Source organism: Bombina bombina, chromosome 2 (genome assembly GCF_027579735.1).
Source record: "Bombina bombina isolate aBomBom1 chromosome 2, aBomBom1.pri, whole genome shotgun sequence".
NCBI lineage: Eukaryota > Metazoa > Chordata > Amphibia > Anura > Bombinatoridae > Bombina > Bombina bombina.
Window position 1 is genome coordinate 1,079,651,939 of NC_069500.1, and position 24,909 is coordinate 1,079,676,847.

Here is a 24,909-nt window from a genome sequence, read left to right on the forward strand (position 1 = left end):
TATTTCTCTGATTTTGATTGTACAGCTTTACATGATGGGGGAAGATATTGAAAAACTGGAGATAAATCTTTTTTTTTCTTTAAAACATTGTATTATAAAGTAGATATCAGTTCCAGAACCCCGCAAGAAAAACTAACCGAAAACTAAAAAGAATAATAATAATTTTGCTGTCCTCAGTCTGGTTGTTCAGTGAGGCAATACACCCTGGTCTCCTGTAAAATAAAATTATGCAGCTGGTCAGTACAATACTAAAGTTTGTTTAATTTGCAGTTTTTCCAATGAGAGATTTCAATTAAAAAACAGGAGATGAAAGAACCATATTACCTTAGCACTGTATCATGATACATAACATTGGAAACATGAAAACCAGTTGCTCTACAAAGTTTTGCAAATACATCTTGCCAAAGAAGAAATAAATAAAATATAATATTTTATGCTAATTTAGAGTTTATAATATTCAGTTAATTTTATATGTTTAAATTTGGATTCATATTGTCTAATCAACATTATTCATACTGTTTATATTTAATAAAAGAAAAAAGCAAATAGCCTATTTATATTGGAATTGTGCAATATAAATTCTTATCATGAATGCCAAGTTGCATTTATAGTGATGATAAATCCTAGCGTTTTTTAAAACGCTAGGACTTACCAGTGCTATAAATAAAGCGGACTTTTAGTCAGAAGTATAAAAAAACTTCAAGCTGAAACTACCTTTATTTGCCCATGAGTTTATGGGAAGCTGAGCGCCTCCGACCACCCACAGCAAAACTTTATTTTCCCAATGAGGTGATGTTTCCAACTCTAAGCCAATAGCGTGCTAGCCATACGTCATATTGTTGATCAGCTACCACGGCTATTGGCTAAAGATGTGGAAACATCATCTCATTGAATAAATAGCGGTTTGTCACCGGCGGCTGGATGAGCTCAGCTCGGCAAAAACTTCCAGGCAAATAAAGGTACTTTCAGCATGAACTTTGTTATACTTCATTTATTTATAGCACTGGTGGCAAATCCTAGCATGTTCAAAACGCTAGAATTTACCATCACTTTCATTATCTGAACAGTCTGAACAATATTCAGATTTAACAAAGGTTTTAACTGTGTTTGTACTGTAAATATTTAATGTTCTTCACATACAGGAATATGTTCTAAGTATTTGTAAATAGATATTCCTATATATTTATCTGTATATATCTATACCTATATAAATTCATTAAAATTATGATGGAGATAAAAGCATGTGATTAAAATCCTCCATATTGCAAAAGTAAATCAATTTAAATTATTGCATAGGCAATTAGCACATCTAGGCAAGTATCCCTATTTGCCTTCACCCAAAAAAAACTTCCATATACATTGTTACCAATGCACCAGAGGATTCTGGGTAAGATATGCAAATTAGATATGCAACATCTCAGCTTTTTGCTTCAAAATATTGTGTTAACACACAGCGATCCCCTAATGGAGATAGATATGTACAGTATTGTACCAAAATACCATTATATATATATATATGTATGTATTTATGAAAAAAAATAACATATTCTTCTATGTGAGGAACACTGGAATGTGAAATATTAATATTTCATGTCAGGTTAGCGCACTTGAGAAAATGTGATCTGCTTTGCGTGCGAATAAGGGTGTTAGTTTTTTTTTTTTTCACTTTTCTCGCTCTATTGAAGTCAAAAGGGGTAAAAAAAAAAGTTAACGCGGTTGCGATATTCTAACACTAGAGCATTTTTAGACAAACAGGATATCACCCAAAAAAAATATTACCAGCTGCACATCTACCACACTTCTTGCTATGCCAAGTAAGGTTACATTTTATTTTTTAACTAGAAACATTACTTGGAACTTTGCCTCTAATGAAAGCATCCAAAAAAATGACTACACAATGTCAGAACAGCCACCTGAAAACACCCAACATCTTTTTGCACCTTGCAGGTTTTGATAAATCTGACATATATATTATTTATTATGGAGTGAACTAATTTACCATTTTTATGCCAAACATTTTAGTAGACAGCCAAAGACATTTCTAAAATTGGAATATTTAACTCTTTTTCTAATTTACACACAATTTTGTTCTAATATATACATATCTGTATGTATGTATGTATGCATGTATATATATATATATATATATGTGTGTGTATATATATATATATAAATAATTGAGCAGGTGGAGATCACTCTCACTTCATAAACAGCTTGCCAGGGTGCACGCAAGAAAATAGCATAGAAAAAACAGTGGCTTGCACTCGTTGGTCTTTTAAAAAAACATGTCTTTATTGCAACGTTTCGGGGACCATATCCCCTTCCTCAGACCTGAGGAAGGGGATACGGTCCCCGAAACGTTACAATAAAGGCCCGTTTTTTAAAAGACCAGCGAGTGCAAGCCAATGATTTTTCTATATATGTATATATTTATTTACTTATTTACTGTATATATGTATGTATATTATATATATATTTATTTATTTGAGGACCGGAATGTGGAAGAAGGTGGCAGCTCATGGGATTCAGCTCTTTCCAGAGTCTCATTTAGTCTTGGGAAAGTTCAGCTCACTAGGATCTGTTCAAATAAATGTTGCAACGGAAAAAGCAGAATTCCATGGGCGGCCGCCTTCTTCTTCATTAGGATCCTCACAAAGTATCTGAATGGAAAGAAAGAAACAAACAAACAAACTGCAACACACCAAAATGTTTCTTTTTTTATTACTATGTTCAAAGCCTGACAGACATAGGCAATGTTTCGGGCAGAGTCCTTTCTCAAGCCATATATAGACGTGATTATTATTAAAAAAAAATAGCGTGTTCATATGGACTCCCTTACAAATTGTGAGTTCAGGTGTTTCAGCCTCACCCATTGCTATCCGGTGCATAAAATCCACCAAATAACAATGACAAACATTGACAGTACAGGGAGTGCAGAATTATTAGGCAAATGAGTATTTTGACCACATCATCCTCTTTATGCATGTTGTCTTACTCCAAGCTGTATAGGCTCGAAAGCCTACTACCAATTAAGTATATTAGGTGATGTGCATCTCTGTAATGAGAAGGGGTGTGGTCTAATGACATCAACACCCTATATCAGGTGTGCATAATTATTAGGCAACTTCCTTTCCTTTGGCAAAATGGGTCAAAAGAAGGACTTGACAGGCTCAGAAAAGTCAAATATAGTGAGATATCTTGCAGAGGGATGCAGCACTCTTAAAATAGCAAAGCTTCTGAAGCGTGATCATCGAACAATCAAGCGTTTCATTCAAAATAGTCAACAGGGTCGCAAGAAGTGTGTGGAAAAACCAAGGCGCAAAATAACTGCCCATGAACTGAGAAAAGTCAAGCGTGCAGCTGAAAAGATGCCACTTGCCACCAGTTTGGCCATATTTCAGAGCTGCAACATCACTGGAGTGCCCAAAAGCACAAGGTGTTAATGCTCAAAAATACAACTTGCCTAATAATTCTGCACTCCCTGTACAATGGGTTGCACTGAACAACTTGTGACTTTAAACAAGACACTATCAAAGGATGCCACCTTTGCCACATGTCTTTTTGTGACATTTTGCCCTATAAGATCTAACCCAGTGAACTGGAAGCATCTAGGAGTAACACCATCCCAGCTACAAAGTGGTAGAACATGCAAACTCACAGAGCAGGGCCCCTCAGTGATGCAGGTCCTAGCTAGGAAGCAACATCAGCACAAGAACTGTGTTTTGGATTCTTCATGAAATGCGTTTCCATTGTTTAACAGCTTTACACAAGCCTCTCATCAACATACACAATGCCAAGCATCAGCATGAGTAGTGTAAAACATGCCGCCACCCTAGAGCAGTGGAAAAATGTTTATTGGAGTGATGAATAATGTTTCACTTTCTGACAGTCTGATTGCAGAATCTGGGTGTGGCAGGTGCCAGGTGAACCTACTAGAATAAATAGTGCCTACTGTAAAGTTTGGTGAAGGATATATAATGATCTAGGGTTGTTTTTGGGCTAAGCCCCTTAGTTCCATTGAAGGGTCATCCTAATGCTAAATAATGCAAAGACATTTTAGACAATTGAGTGCTTAAAACTTTGTGGCACCAGTTTGGAGAAGGCCCTTTCCTGTTCCAGCATGACTTGTCCCTGTGTACAAAGCAAGTGCCAGGAAGACATGGATGAAGAGTGTGATATGTAGGAACTTGAGTAGACTGCACAGAGCATTGACCGGCCACATCGGACACTTTTAGGATGATTAAATGATGATTGCCAGACATTCTTGTCCAACATCAGTGTCTGACCCTTACAAATGCTCTTTTATCTGAATGGGAACAAATTCACACAGATACACTCCAAAATCTTGTGAAAAGCCTTCTCAGAATAGTATCAGTTTGTTATACCCTCAAAGGGGGTTGGGAACTCCTTATAAATGTATTGTTATAATTACAAGCAATAATTACCATTCTCAAGTGCTAACCTTAAATTAACTGGGTGATAAAATAAATAAAGGATTTAATAACTTTGCCCATACAAAAACAGGCCTATAAACACACTACTGCCATCATTATTTACTGAAGTCTTTAGATCATGCATGTATGGGTTAGATATGTGCGATTCGGTTCGGTGCGATTCGGAAATTCGGCAAATTCTGCAAATTCGGAGATTCGGATCGAACCGAATTTCCGAATTAAAATAGTGCCGAATCTACAGAATAAATCCGAATTACTTCGGATTTATTCAGATTTATTCGGTAGATTCGGATGGCCATGGATTACACCAGTATTGTACAGTATATTAGGTTATATCACTCTGCTATGGGTTACACCTAATATACAGTACATAATACTAGTCTAATCCCACCTAACACATACCGAAAATCCGAATTTCCAAACCGAACCGAATCGAACTGAATTTATTTGAATCCGAATGAATCCGAAACAAATCTGAACCGAATTTATTCGAATCCGAATGAATCTGAAACAAATCCGAACCAAATTTATTCAAATTTTTCCAAATTCGAATCGCTCCGAACCGAAATTCGAAAAAATCCGAATCGATCCGAACCCAATTTGTTCGCCATGCACATGTCTAGTATGGATCATCATTATTTTATTCACTCTTAAAATCCTGTAAAACTATATTTCTATATTTTTTAAGCAAAGTACTTTGCCACAAATGCTGTAAAAATCACCATTGAAATCAAATAAAAATGAATGGAGTGCAAAACCAGCCCCTGGCTTTAAATGGACAATTCAATAGAAGGTATTCTGAAGCTAAACAGATGCAGAATACGTTTCTTGAGCAAGTCTGCAGTAAATATTCTGGTAAAAAAGACTGAAAGGTGCACTATGTGCTTATCATGGAGTATTCTAAGCTTCTTACATGGATGTGCTTGATCGCTCAATGTCCCTTCCATATATATCAAGACATGGTACAAACTATATTGTGATAAGATTATATGATGATAAAAAATGTTAACAGTATTGGATATTGGCTTCTTTATAATCATTCAAATGAATTAGCTGTGAAAAAATGTGTGATAATTATAGATTTGTGTGTACTTCATAAATGGTTAGTCTCACAATTTTTAGATGATTACCATATCATATCACAAGATCATTTAAAAAATATTGATAATATGCATTTTGAAGAAGAAAATTGTGGAGAACATTTGGTTTCAACTGACCTTAAAGTCAAACTAATCTTTTTGCAAAACTCCGCAGGGGCAGTAATGTGATAGAAGACTCAGAAGTATTACATTTTATGGACCTTCTTTGGTGGTCTAGATTACATTGAAATGAAAGGGAGTCAATAGCTTTCTAAATTGTTGAATATTTGTACATAATGAAGGTCAGCGTAAGTTCTTATTTAGATTTATGGTAGCAAATATAGAATGTCAGTAGCAGTTCTTTAGACAAGCATGTTACTAGTAGATTTATGTTTCACTGTGTGAGGATAATACTTTTAGCCGCATGACCATTTCATTAGTCATACTTAGTAGAAACAAATCTTTATACAAATAGAGATTTCAATTAATCAAAACAAAAACAAATGAAGTCACTGTTTTACTGGCCATCCCTTTGGCAAAGGGTATGAAAATATTCTCAGTGATTGACAGAACTGTCAGTTTAAATATAATTCATGTAAATATTCTGGAGGAATCTTTGAAAATATTTTATACATACAATTATATAAATGAAGTGCAAATAGAGAAGTCTACTTGGAATATTGTGATCTTTTATAAAAGGCCAACACTTTTTGTAGCTCTACAAGTCGGAGTCAGAAAAATTATGATTGAATCATTTGCTATTAAGAGCTCACAATGAAGTTGTCAGTACTAGTTCACACCTCAGCAGGAACTATTAACCATTAGACAACAAAGGTGAGTTGATGCCTAAGCAATACCTCTAACCTATGTGCAAAGTGTTTACTTAACTGTTGAATATATATAATGACATGATGGAAGTAATAATACCCAACTGCTAAACAATGTATAAGTATAAATCCTTTCAAGTCTATAATTTTAGCAGTGGTGCAAACTTAAAAATGGCTTTTAATGATTAATTGGCAAGTTATTAGGCCAAATTAGAATACATATCATTAGTGCATTTCACTTTTTTCTATTAACAATAAAATGATTATAAAAGACAATTTCTAGTTTATTTTTATTGGTAAGTTACAAAATTCAGCATAATGTGTTTAAGGCACCTACGATTTATTTCTTCCCTTAAAAATGTGTTTTGTATCCTGTTATTTAATGCCAGTAAAAGTTATGCCTGAAGATCATCTTTTTTTTAAGATAAGAATTATACTGAAATTTAATTTTTTTTCTTTCGTAGTTCAGACGTGATTTTAAACAATATTTCCTTTGACTTCTATTATCTATTTTGCTTCGTTCTTTTGGTACCCTATATTGAAAAACATACCCAGGACGACTCAGGAACAGTAATGTACTACTGGGAGCTAGCTGCTGATTGGTGGCTATGCATATATACGCCTCTTGTAATTGGTTCGCCAGATATGTTCAGCTATCTCCCAGTTGTGTATTGCTGCTCTTTCAACAAAGGATAGCAAGTGAATGAAGCAAATTTGATAATAGACATCAATGGAAAAGTTGTTTAAAATGGCACACTGTATCTGACTCATGGGTTTCATGTCCCTTTAATATAGTCTTTCCCTGTATTAAACTACTACTAAAGCCTAGAATACAAGTGGAGCTATACAGATAAAGCAGGGTGCATGATCAATATCACAGGACTGCGCTTAGATTAATGCACAATCTAATCTAGTATTACAAGTCCATAGTAAAACTGAACGCTCTAGAGAATGTTTAGCGCAGCCGGCATCCCTTTACCACTGAACATCACTCATAAAATAAGCTGAAAGTTATGTTGTGTGCAGCACATAACAGCTCAAAAAGTATTAGTATGAGTTGAGATCCAAAGTAAAGTGCTAGGGCTAGAATACAAGTATAATAAAACATATTAAAATAAAGTATTACACATATATATATATATATATATATACAGTTCCAATCATGAATCCGCCCTCCGTATGCAGCAACCTGGATGTTTAACTCAGGATATTATATCCAAACAATAACAGTAACAGGTGAAAATCCTGTGATGCTACTGTTATTGTTTGGATATATATATATATATATATATATATATATATATATATATATATATATATATATATATATATATACAATTATGGCCAAAAATATTGGCACCCCTGCATTTCTATCAGATAATGCACCACTTCCCCCAGAAAATTGTTGCAATTACAAATGTTTAGGCATTCTGATGTTTATTTCTTTTGTTTGTAGTGGTATGACACAAACAAGTAGAGAAAAAAAAAATCTGACACATTCCACATAAAACTCCAAAAATGGACTGGACAAAATTATTGGCACCTTCAATTTAATATTTGGTAGCACACCCCTTGGAAAAAAAATAACTGAAAACAATCGCTTCCTGTAACCATCAATGAGTTTCTTACACCTCTCTACTGGAATTGTATACCACTCTTCTTTTGCCAACTTCTCCAGGTCTCTCAGATTGGAAGGGTTCCTTTTCCCAACTGCTGTTTTGCAATCTCTCCACAGGTGCTCTATGGGATTGAGATCTGGACTCATTGCTGGCCAGTTCAGTACTCTCCAGCACTTAAACCATTTCTTGGTGCTTTTTGACGTGTGCTTTGGGTCATTGTCCTGCTGTAAGACCCATGACCACTGACGGAGACCCAACTTTCTGACACTGGTAATTGCACCACAGAATTCTTTGGTAATCTTCAGATTTCATAATACCATGCACACAGTCAAGACAACCAGTGCCCGAAGCAGAAAAGCAACCCCAAAACATCAGTGAACCTCCACCATGTTTGACTGTTGGGACTGTATTCTTTTCTTTAAAAGTCTCATTTCTTTTTCTGAAAACAGTAGAATGATGGACTTTACCAAAAAGCTGCCATTTTGATTTGTTTGTCCAAAGCACATTCTCCCAAAATGATTTTGGCTTCCTTAGGTAAGGTTTGGCAAACTCCAATCTGGCTTTTTTATGTTTCTGAGTCAGCAGGGGGGTCCTCCTGGGTCTTCTACCATAGTGTCCCATTTTATTCAGATGGTGACGTATAGTGCGAGCTGACACATTTATACCCTGTGCCTGAAGGTCAGCATGAACTTGTCTAAAAGTTGATCAAGGTACTTTATCCACCATTCGAACAATCCTTTGTTGCAATCTTCGATCAATTTTTTTCTTTCGTCCACATCAAGGGAGATTAGCTACATTGCCATGGGCTGTAAACTTCTTGACAATGTGGTGCATAGTGGACACAGGAACATTAAGGTCTCTGAAGATGGACTTGTAACCTTGAGATTGTCCATGCTTTTCCACAATTTTTGTTCTCAAATCCTCATACAATTATTTGCTGCTCTTTCTCTTCTCCATGCTCAGTTTGGCACAAAGAGACACATAACAAAAAGGTTGAGTACATTTTTAACCATTTTAACTGGTTGCCGGTGTGATTTCTATATTGTCAGCACCTGTTAATTGATACAGGATAGTTAAATTACACATTACAGGAGCATCACAAACTTGGAATGCAATTATTTCTTAAAATTTTGAGAAGAATTTGGCTTTTTTTTCTCCTCTTTTTTGTGTCATACCAATACAAAGAAAAGAAATAAAAATGAGGTATATATATATATATATATATATATATATATATATATATATATATATATATATATATATATATATATATATATATATATTATATATATATATATATATATACTATATATATGTATTAAATAAGTTTATCATAACATAAATGTAAAATATGGTATTAAAGGGATATTGTATATGTCAAGGTGGGAAGGGCTCAAAGGTGTATTTATATATGTGTGTGGGGATTTGTATGTGTACATACTTATGTGCATTCATACATACACACACACACACATATATATATATATATATATATATATATATATACATACAAATATATGTACACACACATATACAGTATATATACACTTTTAGGTAAAATCTTATACTTTAAGGTAATATTGGGCAGACTTGCTGGGCCTATGACTATTATCTCCCGTCAATATCTATGTTTAAACACCTTGACATAAACCATATCCCTTTTAAACAAAGTGAATGTGTTTTTTTGTTGTTTTTTTAATATCTTTAACTGCGCTAAAGCCAAAGATGCACTACGAAATACTTGAAATATCTATATTCTTTACTTCTTCTTATTGTTAAATCTATTTATCTACAATATTTTTATAGGTATATTCATTAGGGATGGGCGAATTTTCTAAAATTTAAAATGAATTTTGATACATCCGTTCATTCAAATCGAATTTTGAATGTTTATATAACATTCTAACATTTTATTTTTGATTTTTCGTTTTCTAATTTTTCAATAACATTTGAAAATATTTGTTTGAATAATAGAATGTTTAGCTATGTATTTTATATTACATTCAATTTAAAAATGTAATATTCAAATTTCAATGTGACATTCTAATGTGACATTCGATTCGAATATGACATTCGAATTCGAATGTGACATTCGAATTTGAAATAGTGTTTCTAGTCTACAACTGTGTTTTATAAATGTAATATTCAAATTTGAATGCTACATTCAAATTCAAATGTCACATTCAAATTCAAATAGTATTTCTATTGTAATACTGTGTTTTATAAATGTAATATTCAAATTTGAATGCCACATTCAAATTCAAATGTCACATTCAAATTCTAAATAGTATTTCTAGTCTACAACTGTGTTGTATAAATGTAATATTCAAATTTGAAATAGTATTTCTAGTCTAATACTGTGTTGTATAAATGTAATATTCAAATTCGAATGTCACATTCGAATTTGAATGTAGCATTCAAATTTTAAATAGTATTTCTAGTCTAATACTATGTTTTATAAATGTAATATTCGAATTTGAATGTAGCATTCAAATTCGAAATAGTATTTCTACAACCGTGTTTTATAAATGTAATATTCAAATTTGAATGTCACATTCGAATTTGAATGTAACATTCGAATTCAAATGTGACATTCCAAAACTGTAAATAACATTCGAAAAAATAGAATTTTTATGAATATTCGATCAACCATCGATAATGTAAATTGAATTTCTACAATAACATTCGTTCTAACATTCAAATTCGAATATAAACACATTTGCCCATCCCTAATATTCATATAGATATATAGATAGCTATAGATACAGTGGGGAAAAAAAGTATTTAGTCAGCCACCAATCGTTCTAGTTCTCCCACTTAAGAAGATGAGAGAGGCGTGTAATTTTCATCATAGGTATACCTCAACTATGAGAGACAAAATGTGTAAAGAAATCCAGACAATCACATTGTCTGATTTGGAAAGAATTTATTTGCAAATTATGGTGGAAAATAAGTATTTGGTCACCTACAAACAAGCAAGATTTCTGGCTCTCACAGACCTGTATCTTCTTCTTTAAGAGGCTCCTCTGTCCTCCACTCATTACCTGTATTAATGGCACCTGTTTGAACTTGTTATCAGTATAAAAGACACCTGTCCACAACCTCAAACAGTCACACTCAATCTACTGCTATTGTTTTTCTCTTTTATCTACTATACACACAGTTGAGTCATTAGCCCACCTTTACATTTAAACTCATTCTTCAGAAGTAATCATATATACTGATCTCGCTAACGCTTTTTACCATATTCAAAAGTTTATACATCGGTATCATCATTAAATGATATGAGATTTATATGACCTCCCGCACACTTTCAAACCTTCCCCAAGCCTAATATCCTTTAAGAGACCCCTCTCTACATATCTCAAAACAGAATGCACCTGTCATGGTTGATTATATATTTCCTACCTGTTCTATGTAAAATTTTTGCATATATTGTGTATTATTATTGTTTTTTAATTTTATTGTATCCTACTGTATCAATGCAATGTTTTGTGGACCCAGGACATACTTGAAAACGAGAGAAATCTCAATGTATCCTTCCTGGTAAAATATTTTATAAATAAATAAATATATCTCCAACTCATAATCCATGCACTATAACGTATAACCAATTACAAAGTGAACCCAAGAATCAACGTATATACAGAGATATTACTGCATATCCCACTACATACATCTTATGGCTTCACTACTATAATATATAGACCCACACACCTTTAGGGCACACAAACCTCCTCCTTATACCTGGGCACCTCTCATGTTGGAGTGCACTGAAGATCCTCAACAAGCAGAACACTTTAATACTCAGACTAAATCTTTTTTATGTTTATATTTACACTACTACACTATGTTATCCTCAACTGTAACATGTCTCTACATAAGTTCTATATGTATATATGTTAGTTAGCATTGAATATTTATAATTCATTGCGATGTTGTAAATTTTATTGGTTCTTATCTTTATGCAAACCCATTTCTGGTTTATAATCTAATTACTTCTGCATTATTGACTCTCTCTCCCTCTTATTGAATATTAAAACATACTGCCCCCAGGTGGAGACCTTCCCCCTCTCCGGCACCCCCTTCTCCTATGCTAAATTCAGGAAACACTTATTTATCACGTACGAGACCCTATAATCCCCATCCCTACACAGGCCCTACCTTGTTGATCTTGTATCGGCATCCTGAAGTACTCGGTACACCTTATTGTTACAATTTATAGTGCACTCTCGAGTGCATCCTACTTACATCTTATAAGAAGCTCCCTCTTAACTCCCCCAAAACTCTTGAGTGGCTCTTGCCCCCTGAACACCCCCCCCTCCTCTCTGATATTTAAGAATTCTAAATGAATACCCGAATCAGTTGATCTCATAGATCTTATATTTGTAATTTTCTTTTTTCATTTCCTTTTCTATATTTAACTCTGCCCGACCCATACAAATAACTCTAAAAGGTGGCTATTTTATTGATACATCCTTTCACCAACTAAATGTAGCCTTTTGATAAATATGCTCCAACACACTCGAGTGGACATTGTATTTATCCAAGAGACACATTGGCTCTCGAAGGCTGGTATTCTCCGGACTAACAAAAAATTCCCAGTAGTTATAGAAGCCTCCTACGAGTCCAAATCCAGGGGAGTAGCAATTCTAATTATTTCTCTTCTCAATTACGAACATATATACATAGAACGTGATCCTCAAGCACGTTTTATTATACTAATCTGTAGATTGAATGATAAATTAATTACACTGGTAAATGCCTATGCCCCAAATTCAAAGCAGATTCCTTAAGCAACTCCTGGAGTAGAAATAGCTAGATTTCCCCCCCCCCCCTGCTATAGCTAGATCCCCCCCCCCCCTGCTATATCCCAAATCATTTCCACAATAAACTATATCCAGAAGATGGAGTCATATTCCCACTCAGTCCTTGACAAATTAGATTTCTATTTTTAAACCATGGCTACCTTAGACAGAAAAAATCCCTGATTGAGATGCCTTGATAACCCCCACAGCCACCTTTTTAATATTTAATATTTGCGCACTAATTATGTTTCATCAGCCCTGAACATTCTTTGAGAAACAAAACCCTATAAGGTATAATATCATAAAATGAGAATCAATACCCTAACCCTGAGCACCAATTTTACTGTACAATAGAAATAATGACAGTACTTCTCTCACTGCAATAATTCTTTAAATATGTTTGTATAATGATTATTTATTTTACAATATCATTGTAAATATATGTTGTCTATTTCCTCTTTATCTATATTTTGTGCTTTGGGTTATATATAAGCTGAATTGTACATAATGCACACTTTCCCTGCCTGGAAACTATTTATTACTATGTTTGTACCTAACTTTCTAAATAAAAATATTTTCATCAAAAAAGTAAAATGATGGTATTGTGTCTGGGGGGGAGTGCCTTTGAAGCTAGGCACGCCCTTCAGCACGCGATTGCATTCAGGAAGCGCCTCTGGCTTCAGTACAGCCAAAAAGGCTAGGACGTTCTATTCCGTCCTAAGGGCGTTAAAGCCCTGTGCGGTTAGGACGGCATAGAATGTCCTAAGGGTGGGTTGGGGTTAAAGTATGTTTGTAGTACTGTGTTCAGGTCTTTGGTGGCAGATTCCAAGACGCAAAATGATAAAATGATTTAAGAAGTGAAAAACAAATACTTTGTGCAATTCATTAATGCTCAAACATTTTCTGTATACATAACAATGTGTCCATAAAAGAAAAAGCTTTTTAAATTGAAATTGATTTAAAAAAATTGAAGTGGAATCTTAAGAACCCATGGTATTCGCAATCCTGTTAGCCAGTTATTCAACAGAAGACTAAATCTTAAAATGCCTATTGCAATCTTTTAACTGTACTTTACAATGATTCTTTTCAATGTGTGTAAGCTATTTGTCACATGTATGGAATGAGTGAAAACTATATTGTAGATCTTATTTTGGGCTCATTAAAATCATACCCTTCATCTGAGAAGATGCACAATACATGTTTCATCCCTAACACGAATCTCTGGATTTGTCAGATGTTTGCTTTGTTGATTCTTAAGCCTACGCGTGCCATGCAAATCTACCCTGGAATATGAGCCAGATTCTTATCAAAGTATGGATGGCTCTAATATTTGTGCAATGTTATTTTAATGGATAGAGTTTCATGCATACTAGAAATGCATCATAAGACATTGTAGTTAGCAAGGAAACGTTTTCATGTTAAGCATCACTAAGGAAACTATATTACATGAGTCAATTCCCAGGATTTGTGATCAACTGGTATTTTTCCTTATGTAAGTCTTTATATTGCAAATACACTAAAAACATAATTAAAAATTGCTTAAAAAACTAGTGACTTTTTGTCAACTATATTAATTTTAATATCATCCTGATTTGGTTTAAAGGACCATTGAACACAGTAAAGTACTTTTGTATGTTCTTTCTCTACAATTTCTCTGCATGTTATGCAAATTTTAAGTTAAATGTTATTTGTCAAACATAACAGTGATAGCAAAAAGTACATTTCCAATAAAGTGCATTTCCAATACTCCACTTTGTGATGTACATAGATATGTGATTAAAGGGTCACTAAAGTCAAAATTAAACTTTCATGATTCAGCAAGCAATTTTAACCCTTTCACTGCTATGACTTTTTCACACCCCTGTGCTAAGTTGAGCTTTTTTTGCTGCTTAAATGTAACCACTGTTTTAAGTCACATTTTAAGAGTAACCTATACAAATTATATTTATATTGTTTATTTTTCAGCAGGCCCAGCAGATTCAGAATATATAATTATTATATATATATTTCTTTTCATGTATTAAGGCTGCAGCAAAAAATGTTAAAAAAATTATATTTTTGTTAAGATTTTATTAACATTCAGTTAGATTACGAGTTATGTGCGCTATAGGGAAATTAACAAATGCAACAAAAGTAGCGTTATTTAACCCTCTATAGCGCAGTCATTACAAGTTTTGAAACAGCCGGCTTGTGTGTGCGATATGGTGGTTTTAAGCTCCATACCACACAAAATACAAGCACTGTTTTGACTTTCCACATAGACATTAATGGGGAGAGCGGGTCAGAAAAAAGCCCAACACCTGCGATCGCAGAAAGAAAAGCTCCGTAACGCAGCCCCATTGATGTCTATGCGGTTAAAAAAAATAACATTTAAACCTAACACCATAACATAAACCCCTAGTCTAAACACCCCTAACCTGCGTCCCCCAATATCACTGACACCTACATAATGCTATTAATCCCTAATCTGCCGCTCCCGATATCACCGCAACCTAAATAAAACTATTAACCCCTAATCTGCCGCTCCCAAAATCGCCACCACTATACTTAAATTATTAATCCCTATTCCCTTGCACCCCAACATAGCCAATACTATAATAAATCTATTAACCCCTATTCCGCCACTCTCCGACATTGCCGCCAATAAATAAAGCTATTTACCCCTAAACCTCTGGCCTCCCACATCACTACCACTAAATAGACCTATTAACCTCTAAACCACCAGCCCCCCACATTGAAACAACCTAAATTAAACTATATTAACCCCTAAACCTAACCCTAACCGTAACGTAACCCTAACTGTAACCCTAAACCTAACACCCCCTAACTTTAACATAATTTAAATAGAGCTAAATTAAAGTTACAATTATTAACTAAATAATATCTATTTAAAACTAAATACATACTTACCTGTGAAATAAAACCCAAGCTAGCTACAATATAACTAATAGTTATATTGTAGCTAGCTTAGGGTTTTTTTTTTTATTTCACAGGTAAGTTTATATTTATTAACTATTTACTAACTACCTAGTTAAAATAAATACAAACTTACCTGTGAAATAAAACCTAAGCTGCCTTAGACTAAAACCTAACATTACAAAAAAATAAAAAATGAAATTATCTAAAACAATAAAAATTATTCCTATTCTAATACCCTTTAAAAAAAAAAAAAAACACCCCAAAATAAAAAACCTAATCTAGAATAAACTACCAAGGGCCCTTAAAAGGGCCTTTTGTGGGCTCTTTTTGTAGGGCATTGCCCTAAAGTTAACAGCTCTTTTGCTACGAAACAAAACAAACACCTCCTAACAGTATACAAACCCCCAAACCCACAATATAAAACTAAAGTAAAACCTAATTTACCCATTGCCCTGAAAAGGGCATTTGTATGGGCATTGCCCTTAAAAGGGTACTTAGCTCTTTTTCCTTGCCTTAAAATGGCATTCAGCTATTTTATGAAATACCCAAGCCCTAATCTAAAAATAAAAACCCACCCCAAAACGGAAAAAAAACATTACACAAAATTACAAACAAAAATAAAAAAATAAAAAAAATCCTAATCTACAAAAAATTACCAGTAGCCCTTAAAAGAGCCTTTTGTAGGGCATTGCTCTAAGTTAAACAGCTCTTTTACCTGAAAAAAATACAAAGTCCCACTAACATTACAAACCTCACCCCCCAAACCCACAAAATAAAACAACTAACTAAAAAAACCTAAGATAACCATTGCCCTGAAAAAAGGCATTTGTATGGGCATTGCCCTGAAAAGGGCATTTACCTCTTTTATGAAAAGCCCAAACCCTAAACTAAAAAAAAAACACCCAAAAAACCCCTTAAAAAAACACTAACCACCGAAGATTCACTTACAGTTTTTGAAGTACCGCTTGAACGATCTTCATCCAGGCGGCAAAGTCCTCATCCAGGCGGCGAGAAGTCTTTATCCAGGCGGCCTCTTCTATCTTCATCCAGGCGGCAAAGTCCTCATCCAGGTGGCAAGAAGTCTTCATCCAGGCGGCCTCTTTTATCTTCATCCAGGCGGCATCTTCTATCTTCATCCCGGCGGCATGGAGCGTGTCCATCCTGAAGACATCTGACGCGGAGCATCCTCTACATACAGTCGCTGCTGTATACTGAATCTTCAATGCAAGGTACGCGATTCAAAATGGTGTCCCTTGCATTCCTATTGGCTGATTTGATTTTGGAAATTCAAATCAGCCAATAGGATGAGAGCTAATCTCATCCTATTGGCTGTTTTTAACAGCCAATAGGATTTCAGTAGCTCTCATCCTATTGACTGATTTGAATTTCCAAAATCAAATCAGCCAATAGGAATGCAAGGTACGTGATTCAAAATGGCGTCCCTTGCATTCCTATTGGCTGATTTGATTTTGGAAATTCAAATCAGCCAATAGGATGAGAGCTACTGAAATACTATTAGCTGTTCATAACAGCCAATAGGATGAGAGCTTCTTAAATTCTATTGGCTGTTCAGTAGCTCTCATGCTATTGACTGATTTGAACAGCCAATAGAATTTCAGTAGCTCTCATCCTATTGGCTGATTTGAATTTCCAAAATCAAATCAGCCAATAGGAATGCAAGGGACGCAATTTTGAATCACGTACCTTGCATTGAAGATTCAGTATACGGCGGCGACTGCATGAAGAGGATGATCCACGCCAGATGTCTTCAGGATAGACACGCTCCGCACCACCGGGATGAAGATAGAAGGTGCCGCCAGGATGAAGATAGAAGAGGCCGCCTAGATGAAGACTTCTCGCCGCCTTGATGAGGACTTTGCCGCCTGGATGAAGATAGAAGAGGCCATCTGGATGAAGACTTTTCGCCGCCTGGATGAGGACTTCGCCGCCTGGATGAAGATCGTTCAAGCGGGACTTCAAAAACTGTAAGTGGATCTTCAGGGGTTAGTGATAGATTTTTTTAAGGGGTTTTTTTGGGTGGGGTTTTTTTTAGTTTAGGGTTTGGGCTTTTCATAAAAGAGCTAAATGCCCTTTTCAGGGCAATGCAAAATAGCTAAATAACTTTAGTATAGTGGCAGCGATGTCGGGGAGCGGCAGATTGGGGTTAAATAACTTTAAAATAGTGTTTTGCAATGTGGAAGGGCTTAGGTTTAGGGGATAATGAAGAGTTTATGGGTGTTTGGTGTACTTTGTGACAGTTTAGCTGTGAGTTTTATGTAAAAGTTTTGTTGCGTAAAACTACTGCTTTTAGATTGCAAAACAGATCTTGTCGGTATAGGCTGGAACGCAAGCTTTTTAGCCTCACCGCAAAACTTGTAATGGCTGCGCTATGGAAGTCCCATGAAAAAACGTAATTTTTATGAGTGCGGGACTGACGTTTCATTACAGGCTAAAAGGCTTGCGATACAGCTATACCGACAAGACTTGTAATGGCTGCGGTGCTGTATTAACACTGAAATTAACATTTTTTCAGCGTGAAAACACGAACGCAAAACTTGTAATCTAGGTGATTGAAAATAGCCATGTGATCTCTATTAATACTGTTCTCACCTTAATACGTTGTTATGAAGGGCATCCAAATTTGAAAGCGGATCCATACAGTCTTCTGGTGGTTATAATAAAAATTAGAGTATCCTTTTTTGCCAGAGTAAAAATAAAAGCATTTTTTTTTTTGCTATGTGATTAAATCATATGGCTTGTCGTGTGCATACAACTGGTTAAACAACTCAATTTACTTTTTTTAATTTGTTTCATTCTCTTGGTATCTTTTGTTTAAAAGTATACCTAGGTAGGCTTATGGGCACCGATGCCTTACTGGGCACTAGTTGGTGATTGGTAGTTGCTTATATGTGCCTCTTGTTATTGGCTTACTCCATGTGTTCAGCTATCTGCCTAGAGAATGAAGTAAATGTTAAAATAGAAGTTTATTAGAAAGTTGTTTCAAACTGTATGCTCTATCTCAACCATGAAAGAAAAATGTTGGATTTCCTGGCCCCTAAAATATTTACAAGAGTGTGCAAGTTTAATGTTTACAGTTCTCCCACCATGATTCTAATTGGTTAACCTGATTAACCAATAAGAATTTTTACTTTTATATAAATAGAGGAGGAATAACTTTCAAAGATCAGTATGAAGCGAAGATCGTTTTGGAAAATACTTTTTGTCAATGGGCAGAAGAGGCTGAAGTTTTATCAGACTTAAATTACTTTAAAAATAAATAAATAATATTTTTTTTTTGAAGAGGACAATATTGATGGTGAAGCTAGGATCAGTTAGAAGGGAGGATAAAGACATGGAAAACTTGTGAGATGGTTTATAAGGATGGATTATAGCTTAGAAATAATTGGTACCACTTGGTTTATAGCAGCAGACAGAAGTTGTGGTTAACAATAATAGCTGTGGGGTTTGGGACAAAATGGCTTGGGCTAAAGTTCAGTGGTGTTTTTGCAGAGTGGAAGGATCACATTAAAGGGACACTGAACCCAATTTTTTCTTTCTGATTCAGATAGAGCATGCATTTTTAAGCAACTTACTAATTTACTCCTATTATCAAATTTTCTTCATTCTCTTGGTATCTTTATTTGTAATGCAAGAATGTAAATTTATGCCGGCCCAATTTTGGTGAACAGCCTGGGTTGTTCTTGCTGATTGGTGGATAAATTCACCCACCAATAAACAAGTGCTTTCCATGGTGCTGAACCAAAAAAAAAAAGCTTAGATGCCTTCTTTTTCAAAAAAGAAAGCAAGAGAATGAAGAAAAATTCATAATATGAGTGAATTAGAAAGTTGCTTAAAATTGCATGTTCTATCTGAATTACGAAAGAAAGATTTTGGGTTCAGTGTCCCTTTAAGGTTAACAAGGGTTGGGAGGGGTTAAATGAGCAGTGGTATTGTCAACCTAAAAGCTGTTGTACACTGCCACAAAGAAAAGTAACATAGGATGCTATTACTACTAGATTTTTGTTTTTATCAGTTACTAGTAGTTGTTTTTAGGGTGCTGTCAAAATGCTTGAGCCTTTCAAATTCTAAGCAGCATGAGAATGATAACAATGTGACCCTGTTGTAGTTATGTTGCTATCTATATTAGTTCACATAGGATATATGGTTCAAGGATATAAAATAAAAAATCATAACTTATGCTTATCTGATAAATTAATGTATTTCATGACGGTGAGAGTCCACTATCCACTCCTGGCCACTATGAGGAGGCAAAGATCCCAAAACTCTCAGAGCCCTTAAAACCCATCCCACCGTACTGAAAAAAAATTTCTAGAGAGAGAGAGAAAAGTTGCAGAGGAGGAGGCTATGTAGGGACGGGTCCCTGTGACATCTGTGGTAGGCCTACGACTAACTCTCATACTCCAACAACATCCCTCTGTCCAGATGTAGCTCTCTGAGGGAAAACTGAGCCCCAGATTGGTCTGAGAATCCTTCTCACAAACACCTGGAGCACCTTCCTTCTTCACCTTCCTCCTGTGAAGACAAGACTAGTTTCCAGTAAGATGGGAGGGGTTTTAAGGGCTCTAAGAGTTTGGAGTATTTGCCTCCATTACTCACAGGAGTAATGGATCATGGACTCTCTCCACCTTTATGAAAGAGAAGAATGCGTCTAAATATTTAGTTTTTTTATGTGTAACATCCCCTTTATTTTGCGTACCTAAATCTCATATGCTTTGCAGTTGCACAGGATACAGTTAAACAACCTAGATATTTAATTGTCCATATGTAGTAGTCAAGCTATTAGAAGTAACTACCCACATCCATTCACAACCAGGCAGAGGCGTAACTAGAAACCACAGGGCCCAGGTGCAAGAATCTAAGAAGGGCCCCCCCAAAAAGAAAAAATAATGTGAATTTTATACATATCTTTGTTTTTTGGGGGGGTTTAGCATTTAACACAGAAAAAAATGTGTGAATCAGATTACATGTCTACAAAAGGGGGTACCCTGTGCCCACAGTCTGTGAGATGGTCAGACCCCCTATTACTGTATATAGTGACACTGTTTAACCCACCAGTAGTTTATATAGTGAGTTAGTGACAGTCTGTAATCTGTCGGTGAGATCGCAGACTGTTAGCAGGGAAAAAAAGCATCTTGTAGTATATTGAATTGTTATGCAGTTATTAATTGTCCATTACACCTATGCAGCAGTGATTTGGCTCCTTGGCTACCCATTTGCACTGAGCCATGCTTTTTATGGTGATATTATGGTGACCCTAGGTCCCTACTACCCCCCAGCCAGTACTATATGTAGTGTGTGACTGTGAAGTGATACAGTCTGTGAGATGGTTCGGCCCTGATACTCCCCTAAAATGCTCAGCCTCACCAGTTGTGGCTGTTGCGCTACTGACCACCTGACACCTGTCCAGTCCACTACTCCAGTTACTGGTTTAATTTAATCAGCCTGGCAGCCTGCACAATGCTACTCAGCCTCACACTGATTCACCACCACTAGCCGAGTAGCCGTCTCTAGCCGCCCTCCTCGCTCAGCTGCCTCTGCTCATCACTCGTCTCTCACTCAGTCTCTCACACTGACTGACTACACCTGTAGTCACGAGCCAATTGAGCAGACTACCCGTGTAGTCAGGAGTGGAGCCAATGTAAGTGTGGCGTGCCAATTGCCTAAGCCAATCACAGTCAGTGAGGCTCAGAGTCAGGGATCATGATGGAAATTAACTAAGTTCCGGGCGCGGCCAATGGGTATAACAGAAACACTAACCCCTGTAGTCAGAGACAGAGAGACTAGTAAATCTTCATGTCACACTAACATGATATCAGTGCAGGCAGCGGCAGGTCAACGTTTTTTATTCAGTCACAGTTTTGACCTCTGCACCCCCGTAGTTCCGCCCCTGGGGGTGCCTAATGCTGTTAACTTATTTTATCAGTGAACAATGACACTGGCCTCATACTGCTATAAAAAGGCATATGGATTTTTTACCCATATTAAGCATAGCAAAAATGCTTCTAGTAAAAGTTATTACTGTTTTTCTGCGGCATACGCACATATCCTATTAGGACCGTGCACTAGTATTCAAACGCCATGCTTGCTCAAAGAGCTAGCAGTGGTGTGTATTTCGTCTGTGAAGACACCGCTGACTCTCTGTGAAGGTGTTGTGTTTGAATACTTGTGCACAGGCCCTCACAGGATATGTGTATATGCCACAGAAAAACAGTAATATCTTTTACTAGAAGCATTTTTGCTAATAGAAGTATATAGCAAAAATGCTTCTATTTCACATTTAAATGCACCCATGCAAATTTTAATTTTGACCTTTCTATCCCTTTAAAGGGACAGTAAACCTTAAAAATAATGTTATATAATTCTGCACATAGTGCAGAATTATATAACATTATTTAAGTGCTATAGTTATAAATGCCTTTTTTCCCTTTTAATATGTTAAAAATATGGCGCTTTTACAGACCCGCTCTCTGCTCTCTGCTGAGCGGGTCTGTTATATTTAGTCAGCGCATCGGGCCAGCTGTATAGTCACAGCCCGGCCCGACCGCGCCATAGCACTAAGTGCAGCTCGCTCCTAAGTGCAAAAAGATGTGTTAATGTATCTAATAATTCTAAAAAAAATCTATGATATTATAAGAAATACTACCCATTAATTTAAATTTATGTCTATCAAAATTGAAATATTAAAATACATCTCTATATGACATAGTGATGCCTCTTCATTATAAACATATAATTTAAAGGAATATTGTGCTCAGAAATTGTCGTTCATTCTTATGTAAGAACAAAATGTAAAACTTTGAAAAAACGTTTGCTTTTGGACTAAATAGCTAACTAAAAGCTCTAATACAGCATTATCTGTTCTGCACATTCTTCTGATGCTGACTCAAAGGTGTTTCCTGCTAATAATCATTGGCTAATTACTATGTCATCTTAATGTTCGCTAGTGGATGAGTATAATAGGCATTTGTAGGAAATACACAGTTTATAATCCTATATTAGTTTCAGTTTAAATTTAAAAAGCTTTTATTTCACGTATTTTCTGGTAAACAAAAAAATTATAATTTTGATTAAATGCTTCTCTTTCCTACAGATGATAGTAAATGTCCCTTTAAATTATGCCATTTATCTGTTTTCCTAAAGGTGGATTATTTTATTTACTAAAAAAAATCTATATAATGTGTTCTCTACCCCTTTTCATAAACAAGACAGTATTGTCTTAAAATAAAGATGCTGTAGATTCTACCAATATAACACTGATTTGATTAAAGTATTTTATCAGTGCATGACCATGTATTTTAAACCATTGCTGTGAGGGGTTCCTGTTTTTAGTTATTTAGGGAAAGATTCTCTACAATAACATACCACATGCCCAGCTAAGATTTCTGAGCAGGAGTCCGAGATAGCATAGCAGGTTATTGCCTACAGTGAGCTATGATGAATAGACCACCAGGGTTGTGACAAGTAACATAGCTGCCTCCAGGGTAAAACAAAGGTTTACACATTACACAAGCAATTTGAATGTTTTCTAAACATATTGCCAAGACAGTGGGAGTTGGCAGCAAATACTGTGTTTTTAAGTTTTGCATAGTTGGATTAAAATTTACAACTGATTATTAACCTTTTTTTATTTGTCTACAACAAACTACAAGCAACCTAGTAACCCAGCAAAGAATTCTTTACAGCACTTAAACTTGTCTTCATGGCTACCAAAAGATTATAAACACAAATCACTTCTCAAAAGTATTATAAGAGCTTAGTGCATAGATAACCACACAAGACAATTGTCTTGTCCAAACTCTTAAACAGTTCCCCAATGTGAAATGTTTTATAATCCTTTTTGTGTAGTAGTCAGAGAATAAAGAAAAGAGTTTGGACACAGATTATCCAGCAAAAAAAAAAAAAAAAAAAAAAGACTTTTTTTTGGGTTCCAACTGAAACACAATAAAGCACATAATTAACTTCACAATTCTTTGTGTTTTTCATTTGACTGCAGGGAGGAGATGAAAGAGGACTTCTAGGCCTTGCATTCCATCCCAATTATAGGAAAAATGGAAAGCTGTATGTGTCGTACACCACCATCCAAGAGCGCTGGGCCAGCGGACCTCACGACCACATTCTTAGAGTTGTAGAATACACAGTATCTAGGTACCCATAAGATTGTTTTACAGCCATGTTCATTGCCAAACTGAATGTAGCATTTGTGGTTTAACAGCTGTGATACATTGGTACACACCATATAAACACACACACTTTTATGTATGTTTATATGTATATACAATGTAGAATATGTATATATACTGTATATATATATATATATACTCATACATATAATAAATCGTATCACTATTGAAAGTCCAGTGAGTACGAATTCTTCATCGTATATATATATATATATATATATATATATATATATATATATATATATATATATATATATATATATATAATAAATGTTAACATGGGGTTAAATTATATTCTGGGTCCAGTTGGTCACAAGGTTAGGGCTATCCAATGAGATAAAAGCTACGGGTATATATTTTAGGTGTTTTTAACTATGTATATGTCTATGATTAAGGCTTAAAGGCCGAAACATGTCAGACAACCCTACCTGACAAGCTGCTTAAATGCCGTTTTTAATTTGTTAAACAAATAAAGGAACTTCGTTTTTACCACATTTTGTGCTGGCTGAACTTTTGGTTTCTGTTTTATATATATATATTCACACAATATTGTATTTGTTTTATTTTAAGGCAATAATACAGTGATATCTGAGAGACTCTGAAACAGATGTGTTTGCTCTAAATTGCAGGTTTTGGAAAGTTCTACCTTATATTTGCATTTGTTTTATTAAAGTCTACTGTATGTCTCATTCTTATTTTATTACACTTCTATAAATTGTATGATAATTTTTCTGGAAGTTCAGTAAAGAATGCATGGATACATCATTGGTCATAAGTCAGTCAGTCTTATGACGAATTTACTTTTATTTTTATTTAAAAAGCTGATAAATATTATATGAACTGTGCAAGTACATCACTGTTTGTATCTGGAAAAAAAAACAAATGTTATTTTTATTTAAAGGGACACTAAACCCAAATGTTTTTCTTTCATGATTCAGATAGAGCATGCAATTTTTAGCAACTTTCTAATTTACTTCTATTATCAAATTTTCTTCGTTCTCT

General features: G+C 35.1%; 1 protein-coding gene across 2 annotated transcripts in view; it reads left to right on the forward strand.

Moving 5' to 3' along the window:
- HHIP (hedgehog interacting protein) overlaps positions 1-24,909 on the forward strand; it is a 236,651-nt gene that overhangs the window by 104,331 nt on the left and 107,411 nt on the right. For both annotated transcript variants that reach the window (XM_053703703.1, XM_053703702.1), the window contains exon 5: positions 23,721-23,872. In XM_053703703.1, the coding sequence (XP_053559678.1) occupies positions 23,721-23,872 (152 nt within the window). The remainder of the gene's footprint in view (positions 1-23,720; positions 23,873-24,909) is intronic.